The sequence below is a fragment of the Agelaius tricolor genome, unplaced genomic scaffold, assembly GCF_023055355.1.
Source record: "Agelaius tricolor isolate 1412-34295 unplaced genomic scaffold, bAgeTri1.0.p SCAF_13, whole genome shotgun sequence".
In the NCBI taxonomy this organism is placed as follows: domain Eukaryota; kingdom Metazoa; phylum Chordata; class Aves; order Passeriformes; family Icteridae; genus Agelaius; species Agelaius tricolor.
Genome location: NW_027269273.1, coordinates 16,597,055 through 16,616,834, shown reverse-complemented (window position 1 = coordinate 16,616,834; position 19,780 = coordinate 16,597,055). Strand labels below are relative to the sequence as shown.

The window sequence follows — 19,780 nt, the reverse complement described above, 5'->3', positions numbered from 1 at the left end:
GGTCAGGGTGTGCTGGACAAACGCCCCACAGCATTTTACACCAAATGCAGTTCCAAAGCTTTGGAAAATGGAAGAGAAGGAGGATTTGTTAACACTCTGCTCAGGTTCAGACAGAACCAAGCTGCTGCAGGCTCTGCAAAGAAAGGCAAGGAACACTGCTAAGGAAGTATGACGAGGCCCACAAGCACAGAGGTGGATTTCCTGTCCCCCTCACCATTGTTCTTACTGTAACCTTTTTAACTCTCCAGCCCTAAAAAATGAGACTAAGGTAGTGCCCAGTTGGGAAATTCCCTTATGCACAGAAATTCACAGCCTAGAAAGGAGCTGCAGGGAGAACAGTACCTCTCTTGTTAAGAAACCTGTCTTTCTGCAGAAGTAAAAAGCAGAAGTAAAAAAGAAAAAAAAACCCACACAAAGTATTTTTAAAAAACATTTCAGTGCCAACTAAATGCTATTCTTCCTTTGATTTTATAATGTCTGTATTGAAAAGCTGAACTTCAGCACACAATACATAACATCTAGAATGCCCTAGTTAAACATTAGATGAGCCAAAAGAATATTCCACAGGAATATTTCCTGCTCTCCTGATAACAGTGCAATCATGACCATCCAGAATTATTAATAATTTCCTATTAGCCACACAGCAGATAACGAAAGTACTTCTGATAACCACTAGTATTATATAAGAGCTTTTTCTAAAAACACCCAAAATAATAACAAGCCAACTTCACTGGTGTCTCAAAGAATAAGCAGAGAACACCCACTTTATTAAAATTAATAAAATACAGATAGCGGCCACGACAAATTTTAGCTCTCTCACACAATGCTCTGCATCTTGGCATTTCTGCCATCAGGGCTGAATCCCTGCAGGCAGGTGTTGTGCCTGCCATCCCCAAACCTTGCTGTGTGAAACTGATATTCTCAGCTCGTGCCTGGCACTGCCCAGCACAGCCAGGAGCCCCTGGCACGGCCGCAGGCTCTGCTCCGAAGGCCGCCTGTCGCCTGCAGGATTTGACCAGAGTGCAGCCACCCCCTGCTGCCATCAGGCCTTGGGCAGAGGCAGCCCAAAGGAGGCTCTCTCCATTCCTCAGTGTGGGGGGGAAGGCAGAAAGTAGGGGAATCCTCCTCTGATTTTTGCAGTACCTCTGAGTGCACGGAATCTGGCCCTCATCCCACTATTTATTTTTTTAAGGGATTGCATGCACACAGATAAATCTCACAGCTAAATAGATGAATAATGGAATCCAAATATGTCTCTAGCATAGACCAGAGAGACATACAGAATAAATATATCCCCTGGCAAGGAAAAAAATGCAATTATTACTCCATTCCCAAACTGAGATGGATTATGTAGAAATGGTTTTCTTGAAACCAGAGGAAAAGCTATAAGAAGAGCTAGCAGTAAAAGAAGAAAATATGCAGATATAAATAATAGTGAAGTAATTAACTGTGAAAATCAGAATGAGAAATGAAAAGGTGGACTGCCTGGGGTTTTGGAGAGCATTCCATCAGGCAAACATGCATGAGCACTCACCTAAATCTCTAACAATACAGAGACTAGAAATAACAAATGGTAACTTGCAGCTCAAAGGCCCAAACTTTGTAGCAGGAACTCACTTCAGCTGATAGTCTGTTTGAGGGATTTTTGAGTGTTTGTTGGTGGTTTTTTGGGTTTGTTTTTTTTTTGGCAAGGTAGGAGGAGAGCAGGTTAAAGGTTTAAGTCCAAGAACATTATTGTTTGACCTCTTAGGAAGCTCAGCAACTTGCTGTCCTCTCAGATAGCCCCATGACACTTCCAAGGAAAAGCTACTCAGTAACTGAGAAAGTCTCAAAGCATAACTCTTACCAAAAGGTCTCTTTTCCCCCTACTCTACCTTCCCTATACCATCCCCTCTGCACCAGAAACAGTCCCTCAGCAATAAATTGCAGGGCAGCAGATTTAAACAGCCAGCCATGCATGGGAGCATCCCACTTGAAAACCCCTGAGTATCCATAGGGAGCAATCATGGCCAAAACACTGGAGAATCCCCTGCATTTTAACTATTCTTTGCACATTACATCCTTTCTGTCCCAAATGCAAAGGCAGTCTGGATGCCTGCAGCCAAATGAAAACAAGGAAATCTGCTGTTTACAGCAAAACACAGCCTACACTTTTTTTCTTGTTCACTAAGGAAGCAATTCAAATCTCTTGTTAAGGAAAAGGTGATAGGAAAACATTCCAAATGGCAGCAGGGGAGAAATACTGAAGGCTTTCTAATCAAGACTAGTATGTTAAAATGAGGAATGAGTGAACCTGAAGTTGTGGCTGATACCACCAAGACAAGAAGTGCAGTATTAATTCTGCAGATGTGATCCACACACCCTGTTTCCCACAAAGGTTTGCTATTTGTGGGATAATCCAGTTGGGCTGGACACAGAAGCACAGCATTCTTCTTTCTGTCTTTGCCCCACTTCACACCTCAGCTGTAACCATCATTTAAGGGCACACAAACTGGAGCCCTTTTCTTATACACATCCATCAAAATCACTCCCACAACTCAGAGGTAGGAGGAGGACAGACCACTTGTCAAAGGAAATGAAATTTAACTGGGTCAAAAGAAATTCTTCTAATTCACAGGAGATTTCTATACCATTTTCTCCCCATTTTAAATAAGGACATGCCCAAAATTGTGGGTTTGTGCTGAGAAAAGCCAATGGATAGAAGTTAAAATAAGAAGAATTCAGGTGCAAGCATATTTTGGAGAAGAAGTCTGAAGTAGGAAAAACCTGAAAAAGCAATAATTCTGATAGATGCTGAGGACAGCATTTCACCACTGCTATAAATTCCCTCAAAGAAATTAACTCTGAAGCATTCAGCAGAGGATACAAAGGCAGAAATCAGGAAAATATTTTGGGTCTGGCTCTCGGGCTACTACCAACCTCTCTTAAAACATATGGTTTTATTATTCTAGACCTAAGTGCACGCAGCTCTTCACAGCAATGGGCTGCCACGAGCTGGGGCACAATGACCAACCAGAAGTGCTCAGTTCCAACTATGAACAAAAGATATTCAAGAACTTCTTTTGTATAGTTAGATTAAAAACACCTAATAAAAAATACAGCTCAAGTGATGACAAATCCAGAAAAGAGGCCCATATTTAGACTGCCATAACAAAGAAAATTTAGGAGAAGGGCAACACCTAACAACACAGTGGACAAAACCCACACACAGAGCAGACTTCTGCTCTGTACACTGAACAAGTCACAACCCTACCTTTGTAGGAGAATGCTAGAAAAGACTTTTCAAAACTATGAATGATGACTTTGATTGAATTTTGCATCATTATTGCTTTGGGAAATAAGACAGGAAAGGTCATGTTTCTCAACTTCATATCTGCATTGAACATACCTGCAGGAAGATTCTAGGGTTCCCAGCTCTGTTACTGCTTTAAACCTTTGATAGGTAGCACGAAGTATGAGGGAAAAATGAATGTTTCACAAAGACAGTGTGTGTTGTGGATGAACTACAGGACTTAAAAATCAAATTCAGATTTTCAGACTGACTAAACTTTTCAACTAAGCAGAAGACCAAAACAGCTCTTCCTTTAAGCAGGAGTTGATATTCAAGGCATTGTAGGTTTAGCTCTGGTCTTAGCAATTGCACAATTTTCAGTAGCACATCCAGCAAAGCATCTGCAAATGAAGGGTCAGGGCTATGATTGTTCTTACAGAAATCTACCTCTTTCCAGCAAAACAGGGATTAAGGGGGAAGCAGCTGTATCATTCTCTTCTACACGTTCAGAAATACATCCATGTCTAATGTCACAAGATCTATACCTAAGTGAATCACTGAACACTAAGTTGTTCTAGAAGTGGAATTTCCCACAGAGCCATAACTCTTGCCAACTTCCACAGGCACTTTATCTCTTTATGGACAGTGGGGTTTTAATGATGTTGTCTTCTGCCTCTTCTACACATCCATATCCTCAGTAATGGGTGCCTTTTTTGAAAAGAGCAGATCACTGACTGATCTCTGTCCAGTTCTGCTGTATTTGATGACGATGGCTGGCAAATGTCTCTCTGGGCCAGAATGCAAAGTTCTCTAAGAGTTGTCAGAAGGAGAAAGAACAAACTGAAATGTAGGGAAAGAAGTCCTTACTCTAGTGAAGTCTGACAAGCTATAATGACACATTCCATATCATGCATACCATAAGATGGAAATCAGAAGAAAATTGCCTCGAGTCAACTTTCTTTTGTCCAGACAAAAATCCCTTATTGCAACACCAAGCTTTTAGAAGGATTACTCCACTGTGATTACCTTGGCCATAATGTGCATCTAAAGACAAGCCAAACACCCAGCTACAGAGCCAAAGCCTCTAATTAGAGCTGATATTTGATGAAGGCATGTTAGGATAACTCAGAAAGCAGTCATTTAAAAACAAACCCAACATAAAATGGGAATATCACTTCTACTTTTTATCTAGAGAAATCTTTATTTTATCAGATAGCAGTGTTATGGTCATGCACTGTAGTTCAGAATCAACTGTCCTGCAGTAAATGCATTAAACCACAAATTCAACAGCAGGCTTGCTTTATATCCTGTGTACAGGCCAGAGGGAAAAGCAGCCTGCCTCACAGAGTTCTAACTTTCAGTCTTCTGCCCAGACTTGCTACAGGCTCAGGTCCCTGTTGATTTGCTGCAACACAGTTTGCAACAAAAACAGTAACAACAAAAGTTGAAATTGAAAGCAAGTGCAGAAGCTGCAGAATTCTTTTTGGTTTGTGCAGTGTTACTCACATAGCTCACACTGAGGCAACACACCAAGTACTCACTCAGAAGAGTTTACAACATGGAATGCCAGAAACTTGGTGATTACTAACTGCTAATACACATTTTGAGGAAAAAAACCCCCCACTATATCAGAGCAACGTTTCCCTTCCATGACAAAATAACAAGTCCAAGGAACATGGAAGCAGCAATGCATGTAGCATCTGGACTTCAGCAAGGCCTCTGACAGCATCTTACATGCTCCTTCCACAAGCAATTAAGAAAAAATGTGTATTCAGAACTAGCTGACAACAGTGTATACAACTCATTGAGAAAAATACTCAAATTTTATCATTGTCAAACTGGAACAATGAATCAAGTGATATCTTCAAGATTTTGACTGGAGTCCAACAGTACTCAACAGTGTTATTAACTAGCTACATGATTCAATATATGGCATTGCTATCAAAAACCATATTCCTGTGGGACCTGAAACCCTTTTACACTATCAGAAGAAAAATCAAAATGGTTTTGACGAATGTGGAGAGGTGAACCCCCAGACCAGATTTCTTCTTTTTTCTGTCTTTTTAAATAAAGATAAAGGTAATATACAGTCAGTTCAATAGGGATTCTCATTTATACAGGAAAAAAAAAAATGTGCTTGCCAGAAGTTTTGCAGAAACTAGTCTGGACCAATAATGTGTCAAAAAACAAATGTGCATCAACAATATATTTAAATGAAAGCTTCAAAGGTTGATGTACAAAACAAACATCTTTGGTGGGACAGGTGAAGCAATTCTTTCCCCTCTGGACAACACTGACATGAACTCAGTCACGTCCAATTTTGGGCATCACATTTCTAGAAAGATATGAAGCAACTGGAGAGAGTCCAGAGAAGGAGGAGGGGGAAAAGGGAAAAAAAAGGACTGGAGGTCTAGAAAATATGACATATGAGAAAAGATTGAAAGAACTGGGTTTGTTTAGTCTGAAGAAATAGACTAAAAAGAGACATGATAACAGTCTTCAAATATGTAAAAGATTGTTACAAGAAAAAAACTACTTTCCCCAGATACTCCAGATACAACTAGAAACAACAAGCTAAGAAAAGGCAAATTATGTTTTTAATGTTTAACTGACAGAAATTGAAACATTTGAAAGACTGCCACCAGGGGCTGTGAAAGGATTAAAGGTTTTTAAGTACAAACATGCCTGGAACCAGCCAGATATAAAAGATTTTCACAGGATTGCTGAATGAACCATATGACTCCTTGAGGTCTTATTCAATGCACTTTGATTCTGTATTGTAGGCATAAAAATTGATTCCCTTATTTTTATTTGTAAGCACTCATTGAGTTTACAATGACTAGTTCCTTTTCTTAAAAGAAAATCTCTTCTTTCTAGGAAGATGGGAAATTCTCTGAAGAAAATACAAGGGACCACTGACATTCCCCCAAAGTGTCTTTTCCAAACCACAACAGAACAGAAGACAAGCACTGCCACTCATTACAACTGCAGAATTGAACCAGGAATGTGATATATTTCTCTCTCCATGCTGTTTACTTATAAGAGTGGTTTTCCTGTTGTGTATAAAATTTACTCTGTGAGAGGTTTGGAAAGAAAAGATATAAGAAATTGTAAAAAGGAGAGATTTTTATGGAAGTGAAGTTAAGGTCAAAATATAAAGTGACATCACCTACTAAACTAAGTATAGCAAGTCTTACAGGGCAAATGAAATGCAATAACTAGAGTTTTAGTCAGTCTGAGTACTGCCAAGCAATAAACTTACTGGCTAATATATTCATCAGTGCAAATTACTGCAGAAGGGGGGCCCTGGTCCTCTCAAGCCATACCTATATCACAGCTACACTCAGATGCAAGAAAGCTCTTTCTGATTAGAAGCTGCTGCTAAGGAACTTTGCATTAAGTCAGGTCCTGAGCTTGTGGAAATTGCTTGTTGATCACACATGGAATAGAGTAGAGATGCAAGTCCATGGGCTATGCTCTAAGGCACCTTTCCTCTCCCAGTCCTTCAGAGCAGGAGCAAATGATTACAAAGCTGAAAGTCAGAAGAGCAGAGAGATGCCCTTAAAGTATTATCTCCACTGACTGATTTATGCAAAAGTAATACAAAGTAATACATCATAGTCTTCCCAGGAATTGATATTTAACTGTGGTTTGGTTAAAAGTGGCAGTTTGGTATTTCTTAATGTTTTCTTAAATAAATTAGCTCAAATCAGATTGTAGCTAGGATCCTAGAGGCTTTATTTATTTAAAAAAGCTAAAAAGAGGATTATTAATGGTCCAAGCTTCCATGGTGCTTTGGAACTAGATAAAAATCCATGCCCCCTCTCTACATTTCAGTAAATAAGTTAGGTTTTTTTATGTTGTGCCTTATTTTGCCTCCCTCTTTATTTTTAGACAAACTATTCCCTTTGCTCCAGTACTCTTTTGTTTTCCTCCCTTCAACAAAGGCAATTCAGTCTTGGTTCCTTATTTTCAGAGTAAGTGGCCACTACAATGAGAGGAGCTGAATTATTAGCCCATGCTTGTCTCTGAGTACAGCATTTAAACTGACATGTCAGTAAAGGCCAGGGAGAACAAACAGAGTATGGATGTGGAGAAAACAAACACAACACCTCACTTCCATTGCAGAATGCCAGATGAGCAGACAAGAGTCATGCCTCCCCCAAAGAGCAGGGACAGCTCTGCAGGGGGAGCAGGCAGGAACACTGCACTCTCTGTTGAATGCCTGGGGCAGGATGCTAAGGCATGGGACAGGGTTGGATGCAAAATTTGTCAGAGAGATAAACTACTGAGGTGATTTCAACTTTGACAAGCTGTTGTGAACATTCAGAATACATCTGTTCTCTTACAGCATGCTAGCTGAGACACACTGCTACTCTTGTCTCACCCCTACCCCTCTGAGCCCAAATAAATTTACCAATATTTGGATGCTTTAGAAGTCGGCAAATTCGAGCTTCACGTTCCAGTTTCTGGTGATCTGAAAGAGAATAAGAAACAAGGTGTTAGGTACCACAACTCTGAATTAAGCTCTTGCTCATATTCAACAGAGAGAGGAACACAGTGACCCAGCAGACATCCTGAAGGCTGAGAACTGCTGGAACATGTCTGTCTCCCAAAACTTCACAGGCATTTCAGGAGCGGGCTATGCAGCTGAGGCTGCACAAGGACTGCCGCTCACACTACAGAGCCAGCACTAAACTGGTATTGCACCCTTTGATTCCAAGTGAGTAGCTGCAGAATGAAAGGTACTGCTCTTCCATCAGCTTCTCAAACATGCAAAGCCAGTTCCAGTGAGACCCTTTCTGGGAGGTATTCTTTCTCCAAGGCTGGAGAGTTGGAGAAAAAGTCTCAGAAGAAATAACACACATGAAATGGGAAAAGGAACTGCTTCCACTCCAAAGAAACACTGCAAAAGAAGGGCAGAGTAGGAGGGAGAAACACAGCTCCTGCTAGTGCACAGCCATCACATGAAATAGAGAACTCTGCCAGCTTCAGTGAACTGTAAAGGTAACCATACTTCAGTACCCATGGACAGTCTCGCTGGTGAAATGCTGATCACGCACTTAGGAATCTCCAGGCAAGAAATTCTGCTCAAATGCTAAGTATGCTTATTCCAGCCCAAAGGCAACATCAGTTCAAGCACGACATTCATCTGGATTAAAGAAAAATATCAAGGAGAGTGAAAAATGGTTTCTCTTCCCATGTGTGAGTTCAAGGAAAGGAGAAGGACTTAGAACAACTCTGCCTTTCTCAGCCAAGAAGCAAGGGGCTTTTTAGCCACTGAGACTTTTCACTACAGCAGTGGTTGACTCCTGAATTTACACTCCTGAATTTACAACAGCCCCTTCTTCTCCTTTGAAATGCTCACAGTGGACAAGCACAGATTGACTGAAAGGAACTGAGGGAGACAAAATATTTTAGGCAGCCCTGGCAGCTGCTAAAATCTAGATGTTTGTGGATGCAGATGCCTAGAACAAGACAAGTAAGAATGTCCAGTCCTTGGACTTCTCATTCCAGCCATCTAAAGAACATAGCAAAGGCAAGTACCCGAAACTGCTCACTCTTGACAATTCCTCTCTAGCAGATCTTCAGCACAGGTGTGACTCTCTATCCCTGTGACACACAGACCTTCACAGGAGGAAGCAGGATCCTTGTCTGGTTGGACTGCTCAGCAAATCACTGGTAGGAATGCAGCACCCTTTGATTTATAGGAACCCCACCGGAGACCCACTTCAACAAAGCTACACTGCACTACTATGCCTGAAAATTGTCTGTTCAGCTACTTGGTCTCTGCATCATCTTCCCTTCTCTCTGTAAAGGAGGCTTGGGGCAATTGTTCTCTTCCCCATGAGCAGAAGACTGAGACTGAGCCAAATCTCAGCACAGAACACTTTTCTCTCCCAGGCTGGGAATAGAAGCTCAGGGCATTGCACGATTCCTGTCTCCTTTTCCATTGCTGAACTATAGAAAATGTCCCAATTAATACATTATAGGGCTGAGATGTGCTTACATCCTCATCTGCTATTGTTCAGGGATGGGGGAAGGTAAATTACTCCTTTCATCTCTCCTTTCTCAGTCCTGGAAATTATTGTTGTTGTTGCATATATTTTAGAGTTCTGTGCCAGAACCACTCTCCAATAAAATACAAGGCAGCAAGAAAGCCTGGAGAGCTTCCATGCTCCTGAGGCCTTGGTGCAGTGCAAGCACTTTCTCACCTGCATTAGTTGGAAGGGGTGGGGGTGTCTTTGCTTCCCGTTTAGCAGCATCTCTCACAAATGAAGTTTTGCAGAACACAGTAGCAAAGTAACAGACAGCGCTGCACACTCTGCACTCAGGATAGATTCTTACAGCAGGACAACAGTTTAAGATAAACTATCCACAGCCTGCTTGCGTGCTTTGGCCTTGCAAATTCCCCACTTTCCCTCTCAGCTCTACTTGGAACTCCTACAGAAGGGGATCCTTCACCTGCCCAGATCACGTTGCCCTCGTGCACAGCTATACTTGCTGAGAATCTGCTCCCAAGTACAAGGACACAGAGAAGCAGGCAGCAAAAACAGCTGAGCAAAGGGGGAAGAAGAGGCAAGAGCTCACCACGTGCTACTCAGCTCCCAAGTCCTGACAGTCAGGACAGACAGCTGACAGGAGCAAGGCTCAAACAAAATGACATAACCATCAAAATGCCATGGGAGATGTAAATCAAGAGCAATTGCTCCCCTGAAATCCTACACCGTCGTGCAGAGGGAGGGGAGCTGGCAGGGCAGCTAGTGTTCATGGGCAGCAGCCACACCAGAACTTGTGACAAGAGGTCACCACCCCACACTCCATCCCTCCAGCACACACAGCCTGGCCGGAGACCAGAGGAGGAGTACAGCACTCCGGTCACAAGGTACAGGAAACTATTTCTGGTCGGGGGGAAAGCATACCACACTCTTCTGTCTCCAGGGCAACAAAACAGGCCAACTCAAGCACAACTCACAGAGAAAAAGCACACTCCAGCCCTGGGAGCACCAGCCTGCAGCAGTCAGCCGCCACAACTGGGAGCAGCGAAAGGTCAGGCTGGGCGGGTTTCCTGCCGCCTGCCCTCCGGGATCACAGCTCCCGTTCCTGCAGCAGCACCAGCACACGGCCCAGCCAGGGGCTTGATAAACACTCCATCCCCAAAGGTCTTCAGCACCTGGTGGCCTTTGGCACGGTGTAAACATTTGACTCTTATCAAATCAGCACCAGAGTCAATTCACTACTTATGGGGAACAACCTGGTACCCAAATGCATAAGGAATAAACACAGAACCTCAATTTTCTACCTTACTCTGCTCTAACAAAGGTTTATTTCCAGCAGGAGACAAAATATCCAATATTTTTTGAGTCCAGCAGAGCAGTGAATGGGTTGGCTTTAACACTTTTCTCATACAGGATCTGTCTGAACTTTAAAATGCAATGTAGTCTTAACTGTATTAAAATAACAATTAAAAGATCCCTTCCTTACCAAGAGCTTGCAAAGAAATAATTTCTCCTCCCTCTGCCCTAAAGAAAAAACTTATTTCTGCAGGTCATTTGTGGAGTGGAGGTGTTTATTCCTAATGCACAGTGAAACTATACCTCATAGCTAACAGGAACACAACAACACATCTGACCTACCTTGCAGGATTCTAGGCCTGGGATGCTAGGTTGGGCCTATTTCTCACCTTTCACAAAACTGTGGCATTCAACCAGTAATTTCCATAATCTGCCTAAAACAAAGTATATCCTTTAGAAAGCATAAAGGTTCACATTCAAGAATACAAGTGATAAATAAAGTCATACACCCACAGAAATTACTGCAAATGTTAGCTCTCCTTCCTGTTAAAATTCGGCACTGCTGTTCCAAGTCTGAATTCATCTACCTCCTGCTTCCAAATATTGGATTTCATTAAGCTCTTTTCCTGCTACGTTACAGAGCTGTCTAGCCCTGAACAATAGCTGATGCTTAAAACTTAAGTACAGGATATTACAAACACTCATCTAATATTCATTTACTGTTTTCCAGCCAAAAAAAAAAATCTTGCTATTTGGAAAATTATTCTATCTGCAGTCTGAAGCAATGAGTATCTACACAGACAGGAAAGTGCAGTCTATGTATCTCTTTTGCAGCAAAACTTAAAATGTAAATGCTTAAGAAGATGGTGCTTAAAAAAGGACAAAACTTACTTGTGTTTGATACACAAACTAAAGTGTGAATATCTATTTATCTTTATCAGTCCTTTATATAGTATGATTTTTCTATCTCTGTTCAGCATGCAAACTTACATTTAACTCAAGTACCTTTAACATCATTGCTCTGCAAACATAGCACTGTCACTTCAGTGACATTACTGCTTTAGAACATACCTGATGAGAAAATGCCTTTTAAAAGAACTGGGATTTCTTTGGGATGGCTTTTGATTTTGATTTACTTAAACAGAAAATAAGAATGGCTGTGTTAGCACACAACACAATATGCAGTCCACTCACTGAGGCAGTACTCTTCATGCACAATGGATGGGCAGAAACGGCTGTAAATCAGCACAATCAGTAAAGTCACTGCTGTAAGAAACTCTAACTGGGAAGGTTAAAACAACAACTCTGCCTGAGTACAGAAGACAGCAGACCAAAACCATCATAGTTAGTCCTGATTTTCCACAATGCATCAAACTTCAGCAGGTCTTGTGGCTAAAGCTCACTCTTTATTTAGTACACCTGCCTTAAGAAAGGAAAAAGATAAAGGAGCAGGGGATAACTTTTAGCAGCCTAAATTTTAGCCACTTTAGTGGAAAGGCAGATTCTTTCCTAAAGCAGTAAAAAGAAGCATCAAGAAAACTAACACTTAGATGTGAATCAGCTCTGTGATAAGAATCTATGTCATGAAGAAAAAAAAAAGTGTTCCTCCCTTTACAAATGCATAATATTTCTATTCTCAACTGGAATATACAATCTGGGTGCTCAATACTGCAGTCCACCTGTCTTCATCCTGCATTAGGATCATGCTCTGTCCTTGCTGTTAAGGGAGGCTTACAACTATCATTCCTGTGGGAACACATTCTAGATTACATTTCTGAGAATGGGAAGAGTCCGGAAGAAGAATCAAACTCAAAGCAATAAATTCAGTTTGATTGCTGTCATCATGCCAATTCCGGGAGATAGTCAATTGGTGCCAGCTGCTAAGATACCATTTGAGTTGCTTCAAGACAGAAATCGAATTTACATCAAATACATTTTGTAGTGTGATATTAGTCTGAACCTTCAGGTTCCTTCATGCTTGTTTAAATTTAAACTTCCTCTCTGAGACATTCCCAGCAAAAGAGAGTTAGCTCCCTCACCCTGCACTTCAAGACACAGACTTCGCCCCATATTCTGTCATTTTTTCCAGCAAGACTGTACTACAGAACAACTGACATGTCTCAGCATTTGCAACAGGGTAGCAGAGGACACTATGCCATACCAAACCACCACCTTAAACAGGGATACCAGCAAGCCTTAGACTGACACCACTTCCCCATCTGCAGAATTAGTAGAAACAAACATAAAAAACATCCTAGGCCTTAGGAATGACCAGAGGCTCCCATGGATTCAGTATATCCTTTCTGACAAGAGCTAGGAGCAGATGCCTAAAAAGAAATGCAAAGAAAATAAGCATATAATGACCCCTTCCTCCCTCCTTTTCATTTCAGTGTTTCTACACTGCCATTTCAAAGACCAGCTAAAATTAATAAATCTGTAGCAGCATACTACTGCCATTGCAGGCAAAGTTTCTGAAAGCCAGAGTCTGTTTTCTAGCCTCTCAGTGCAGAATGATCCCAGTGCCACCATGTCCCAAGTGCAAGGGCAGAGGGGCTCTCACACCCAAACAGCACCTCCAGCACCTCTGTGGTAGCAACTGTGCAAGAGTCACAAAGTCACCAAGGGGAACACATGTCTGGAGCCGCATGTGAGGATGAAAGAGCCAAGCTCCACTCTTCTCAGCCACTGAAAGCTAGAGAAACAAGACAGTGGCAAAATCCTCATCTCTTGCCATCAGCTACAGACAGAAGGAGGAGGTTTAAGCGCCAACATGACACAATAAACAAATATAAGATTTCTTTCAAGAAATGCTGGTAAACATATTTTCTGAAAGCCTTTCCTTCAGTAAAACCACTAACATCAACACCTTGTTGAAAACAACTCCATGTGTAAAAGTGTAATATGACCCCTAACAGTACATATACACACAGATCTTAAAGACAATCCTAAGTCCACACCATTGGTCACAAGCTCTGTTTACACACACCAGTATCTGTGAACCCCTCGGTATTACCGTACAGAGAAACCAAAACAAACAAATTAAAATAAACAACCTACATAAACTTAGCACAGTCTCTACTTTTCTCTTCAAGTAACACAGAAATTAGACTTTGAACACCACAGAGTAGAAATCAAGATGGTTTAAGTAATTCTATTTGTATCTCAAATGAGCACCCTGAAGAGTGGGCCACAGCAATTTATTCTCTTTTCCTGCATTTCATTACTTTGTACTTACCTTGCAAAGATAATCTGACTGAAGGCAGATATTAATATGTATACAACAGTGGCCAAAGCAAAAAAGCTATTAAAAATACCTAGAAGAGAGAGGAATCTTTTTTAAAAAGTCATAGTGTGCACCTTTGACATTGCACTTTCTACACGTGGTGTCACTCAAAGCTGCCTTTTCTATTCACATGTATATTTCTCAGTTTATCAGCTAACAACTTGTTGAAAATTTTTCTTTGAATTACCCAGCAGGTGGACCTGGTAAAAGAAAGAGAATTCCACTTGTTTTCAACAGGAACACATACCCTGAGTACCTACTGCACGCCTTACAAAGCAAACCAGCAGCACACCAACGTGCACGTGAAGAGGAAGTGGGGAGCTTGAGCTCTCGCAGCCACCAGCAACTTTCCAGGAACTTCAAGAATCAAAGGAGGTCAAATTAATGAATCAGCACAGGCTCACTGCTACAGGTGAGAGTGATCTCTGTCACAATTAATGATGTGAGCAGATTAAGTGTGCTCAAGCCTAACATGCCATTCTTTGCCTACAAAGGCACAGATAAAGCCATATGTGTGTTTCACTATCTCAGAGAGTATGATAACCAGGTTCTGCAGGTTCTCACCTCCAGAAAATCCCACAGTTTGACCAAAGCCAGCACTGCAAAGCAACACGAAATACAACTGCATGGGCATTCAGGAAGGGGAGGGAGCAAGCACCCCAGCCATCTACTGCAGACATAGTCCTTGGCTTCAAACTTAAGATAAACTCAGAATCTGGGCAAGGGAACTCCTTCTGACCTTTCTACAGCACTCAGGGAAGCATTTTGTAAACCCCTTCATGAGACATCCCTCCACACCACACACTGCCCCCTCCCCACTAGCGACAGGCTCCTGCGGCCCTGCCCTTCACACTGTTTTAAAAGCTTTACTGTTCCCAGTCTTACTCAGCAAAGTGCAATGAGCCAAGCAAAGCCCAGTGGATTCAGCTGGAAGCCCTGGTGTCAATGCAGCCACTGACAAATGAGCCAGCAGATGACTGCCTTAGGAGAGTGGAGGATACCTGCCTAGAGAACAACTGACAGAAGCCAAAGCACCACTGAGACCCAGTTAGAGTCTTCAATAAAATCTGACATGACATACATGCCATCTCACGCACGAGCCTGTTTGTGCTCCACATTTCTCAGGGCATATCAGTCTCTCTTGCTGGGAAGATAAACATCTCTCCATCTCCCCAGTCATCTTTCCCATGCCACCAGTGGGATATACAAGGCCTGTGCCAACTCTGCTTTATTCTGCTTTATTATCTGTCTTTCCCATCAAATATTTACTTTAGTTGCTAAAAACCAATGAAGAATTTCCAAGAGCCTCTGACTTGAATTTCATTCTTCCTCTTTTTTCCTGCTAACCATCACGTTTATTTCATGTCAACACAATGGAGGCAAGTTATAGAAGGAAGTACCTTTTCAGGGTTGGTGGTGAATGGGTAGGAAGGAAACGTTTCAGCTCAGAGATTGCCTGAAAAGCTGTGTGCCAGATTAACACCTACAGCCACCAAGTTGGTACCTAGAGTCTGCTGCAATAATTAAGAATTCTACAAACTGACCATTAAAATTACCCATCATTCACCAACTCCACCTGTTCCATTGGCTACTGCAAAGAATGCCATTTCTTGCTTTACGAACTTCTTCCTTGCTCAGGGTGGGATGGAACACAAGGAAAATCAGTGCTGCAGTGGGAGGGCCTGGCAACCATTCCCACAGCAGCAGATTGTAGCTCTGTCTGAAGGAATACATCCTCCAGCTGACAAGAACAAAAATGCAGCCACCTTCCTCCTAATCTGAAGCAATGAAGATCACCAACCACAAATTCTGTCAGGCTGATAGCAGCACAGCAAAGGGCACAAATATTATCTACTGTGGCCAGGGGGCATTAGTGCACCCATCACAGCCCTGACACAGGAAGATATGTGGTGCAATTGCACACCCACTAAGAATGGTGTGATTGCCCTGCTGGCCAGCCTGGCACATTGGGGGCATTTGCTTGAAGGTCCCCACTAAGTGTGAGATGAGCATAACAGCTTATTTTAGCTCTTCTTGGGCATATTAGCTTAGTGTAATTTAAAAACTTTCAAAAGCCTATATCCCAGAGAAAAGAAGAACTGTGGGGTACAAACACAACTAGCAAAATGAATGAAGTTTTCCAAACAGAAGACACTGAGCTCCCCAACTGTGAATGGTCAAACAAACTTCCCTTTCTTGCACCAAACCAGAACAAAAATGACTACAACTCTCTGCCATGCACATTTCAGACTGTTTCTTGCAAGAAGATCTTCACTCAGAGTACCTGCGCAGCCCAACTCTCAAAGCCCAGCCCCTCACACCACGTGCAACAGAGCCCTCCCTTTCCTTGTCCCTGCCCCACATGCAGCACGCCCACCTCCTTCCCCGGTAAGGCTGTGGTTCAGCACATTCTGCTCCATTTTGCCTCTTGCAGCTTGCACTTTCCTCTGCAGCCCCACATCCCCCCAGTTTCAGCAACTTAGCAGGGAGACATCCTCGTTCCCTTTGATGGCAGCCCCAGCTGCACCCAGGCAGCCCCAGCCCAGCTCTCCCATCCCTAGTTTCCCATCTGCAAGGGCACCATTTTTTTAAAAAAACTGCATTTTACAAGTAAATCATGTGATCAGCTGCTCGTTTGGGTGCAGAGCCAAGAAACACTCTGGTGTATGGGGGAAGGGAGCTGATGTATTTTTTGTTTCATGTGACCAGCTTACCAGAAACTTCGCTAAGACCAAGAGCAGATCCTCCACCCACACCCCTCCTTTACCACAGCCCCTTCCCCCTGACACTCTCACAGCAGAGCTGCAGAGCAAATGCACAACAGGGGAATCTGGCAGCTCACATGCCTACAGCCAACCATCAAGTCCAAAAAGAGGTGGGACACCAGCTTTGCATCCCAGTGGATCCACTGAAGGCAAACATTCAAGGAGCTCATCTCTCCCACCAAGGTTATGGCTCGCACACAGAGAAAGGGAGAAGTTGTGGCTTAGGAGGTGCTGAGGCAGGAGGCTGCAGCACCAATGCTAACTTGCACAAACACACCACAATATTTGGTTAGAAAGTTGAGGGGGAATGTTTTAGATCCAAGAGGCCAGCTGTAGGATATATGCTTAAATAAAGAGCATCCCAACATGCTCTCACAGAGACATGAGGAGGGGATAAGTGATTTTTAAAAAAAATCCACAGTCTAAATTTTACATGGGTTCCATATGCTTTCTGCAATGAGATGGACAGGATAATATGCATGGCAGCATCTCTTAGCTCACACAGAGCTGTACAATAATGTATTTCCTTAGGTGCCCTTTAGACACCTCTCTTGAATTGCCCCTAAACCTACACAGCACAAGCAGAGATTTGGGAAAATAGAAATTCTGGCAAATTTCTAAAAAACAGAGAATTAAATGGTGGGGGAAAAAAGTTAGAAAACAAAATATGCTCATAAATTAACAACTACTTCCATAGTATCTTTTTTTGGAGAATCTCTAGGTGTATAACAATTATTTACTCTAAGGCCAGAAAACCCTTGAAGCATGAGGTTTCTTTCTCTACCTTTAGAGAGCTGGAGAAGAAAAGTACAGGTACTGAAACCAGAGAATGTCAGTGACAAGTCTGTGAACAAACTCAGATCTTTGGAACCTGAGCCTTTCACTATGCTGTTTTTCATCCCTCTGCAGAAAGAGAAATGAAGATAGAAACAATGCAGTTCAGATCTAATGGATTTTGAACACTCAAAGCAAAAATTGATAGGGGCAGCATTAGTACTGCTGTGATATCTCATCATGTCTCACTCTGGGAAGCCTGAAAGCTGACTTCAATGGCATGCTAGGACCTAAAAAATTTTTATTATGAGGTCTGGTGTTCAGAATTGGAAAAAAAATATTTTTCTTTTAAAAAAACACACATTTAGTCTCTTTGGGAACTGCCGCCCAACAAAGACTGCATTGCACTTGACAAGAGCACAGCCTGAAAATAGCTTCGTTCACATGAAAGCTCCAGATTTGGACAATCTGGTGTGCACAACAGCTTTAAAGTGGTCACCCTGTTCCATTACCATGCTTGCTTTCAGATTCTCAGGGAATGAGGCACCTGACTTGCACCTTTTTCCAAAAAAGCAGCTGCTATGCTACAGTTTTGATTTATTCTCTGGCTAAGTTAATTTCTTGTTTTGATCAATGTTTAATGCTCCTGGCTAGATCAGTTTAGATCTTGTTTGCCTGGAGGCATTTAATGCTGCTACATTACTGTAATACCAATTTTAAGGTCATCTACAGCTCCCCCACACCAAGTCTCTTGCTGTGATTTGGATCTAAATTATGTGGTACATTTTGGCATTGAATTGCACGGCACCACATCAAGTCAACAGACACTTACTGAATCTCAAGAGATGGTCAGATTTGCTGATTAACAAACAACACACCCAGAACATTCTCACTGATGAAGTCCACCCCACTACAAAGAAAGACTGAACAAGAGGGATTGGAACCGTATCCCTCACGTTATCCCAGAGAACACAGTTCTGTAAATTGCTGCCTATCTGAGGCAAAAAATGAGAGGGTAAAGGGTGGTTTGTCATTTGGAGAAAGAAGATGCAGTGAAACAGTTATTAAAACACTAACACTGATGTCTACAAAGGAACTTTCTCTGTTGAGATTCAGTTTTAATGAGGTGGTGGTTAAGATGTCAAGCCAACGTGTCTGAAGACCAAACCCTCCTTTGTCTACAGAACACATAAATGAGAAGAGTGGCAGAAAAATCTTCTCCACATTACCCACCAGGCAGCCTCAGATTTGACCTAAAAGGAACACTTCTGCCCTCCAAATGTTATTTCCACAAAGAGTTTGAATTTCAAATCCAATAAAGACAGCAGATCATGGTCTTGTCTATGACCAGTGCCTGAGGAGTCTTCACAGTTCAGTATGAGATCTGTGGAGCACAAAGGTGGGCTGTAGACTGCAGCACTCCCTGGTAGAAGAAGCTTCTGAACAGGCACCATTGGCAGCAGACAGCATGGTAAAAAATGTGTCCTTATGCTCACTTTTTTGCCATCTCTACCTGGACAGCTGGTCTAGCAAAATAAGATTTGGGATCTTGCTCATCCTGTCACTGAAGCTGCCATCTTTGTTTCAAGGGCAATGCTAGCAAAGGTGATTCCTGCCCCTTCCTAAGCCTCTCTCCTTTTCTTCAGTTCTTCTGTCAAGAAGGGGTATCCAAGTAGTGCAGTCCTCCAGCACAGCAGGCAGAGGACAACTACAGGTGTATACTGTGAAGATACTGCTGCAGCCTCAGCACAGAAATACATAGCTCACAAGCTCACAGACAGCTGGGGAACGTGGAAAAAAGCAGTATGGCCCATTACCTAAAATAAATAACTAACTAACTAGTCACCTGTGCTGTAGGACTGGTCTCTGCAGCAAAAGAGGTTCCTGGGTTCTGTGACCCAGCAGAGGAGGGGAGCAGTGGCAGAGCAAGCAGCAGTGTTCAGGACTTAGGGACAGCAAGTCTTCCAAGCTGCTTATATCTAACACAGCCAGGATCTGGAGTGACAGCAGCCAGCGGGCAGGAAGGCCTAGAAAGCGTGTCCTCCAGGCCCTGGAAAATGCAAGCATAAACTGTGCTTCTAAAAGAAAAACATTAATGGCACTCATAGACAGGAAGAGAGACAGGAGACCAAGACAACTAAAGAAGTGTCCAGAGGGAAGACAAAGCCACGTGTATGGAGCATGGGAAGGACAGAGAACCCACCAAAAGAGGCAGCATAAGGAAAATGGGATCATGTGAACTGAGAAGGCCCAACTCAGAGACGTGATTTGTTGGCCTTGGTGAATGGGAGCAAAAGGCAGCACAGTGGATGCCCAGGGCAGGCTGCTCTCCTTCATGGGCCACAACCCTCAGCAGCCTTACTGACCATGTCACCCACAGTTCAACAGAAAT

At 42.6% G+C, this 19,780-nt stretch overlaps 1 protein-coding gene across 21 annotated transcripts in view; it reads right to left on the bottom strand.

The window, feature by feature from the left end:
* The window catches only part of CAMK2G (calcium/calmodulin dependent protein kinase II gamma), a 118,439-nt gene that overhangs the window by 58,405 nt on the left and 40,254 nt on the right, over positions 1-19,780 (bottom strand). For all 21 annotated transcript variants that reach the window (XM_071438867.1, XM_071438868.1, XM_071438870.1 and 18 more), the window contains one exon: positions 7,689-7,748. In XM_071438867.1, coding sequence (XP_071294968.1) covers positions 7,689-7,748 — 60 coding nt within the window. The remainder of the gene's footprint in view (positions 1-7,688; positions 7,749-19,780) is intronic.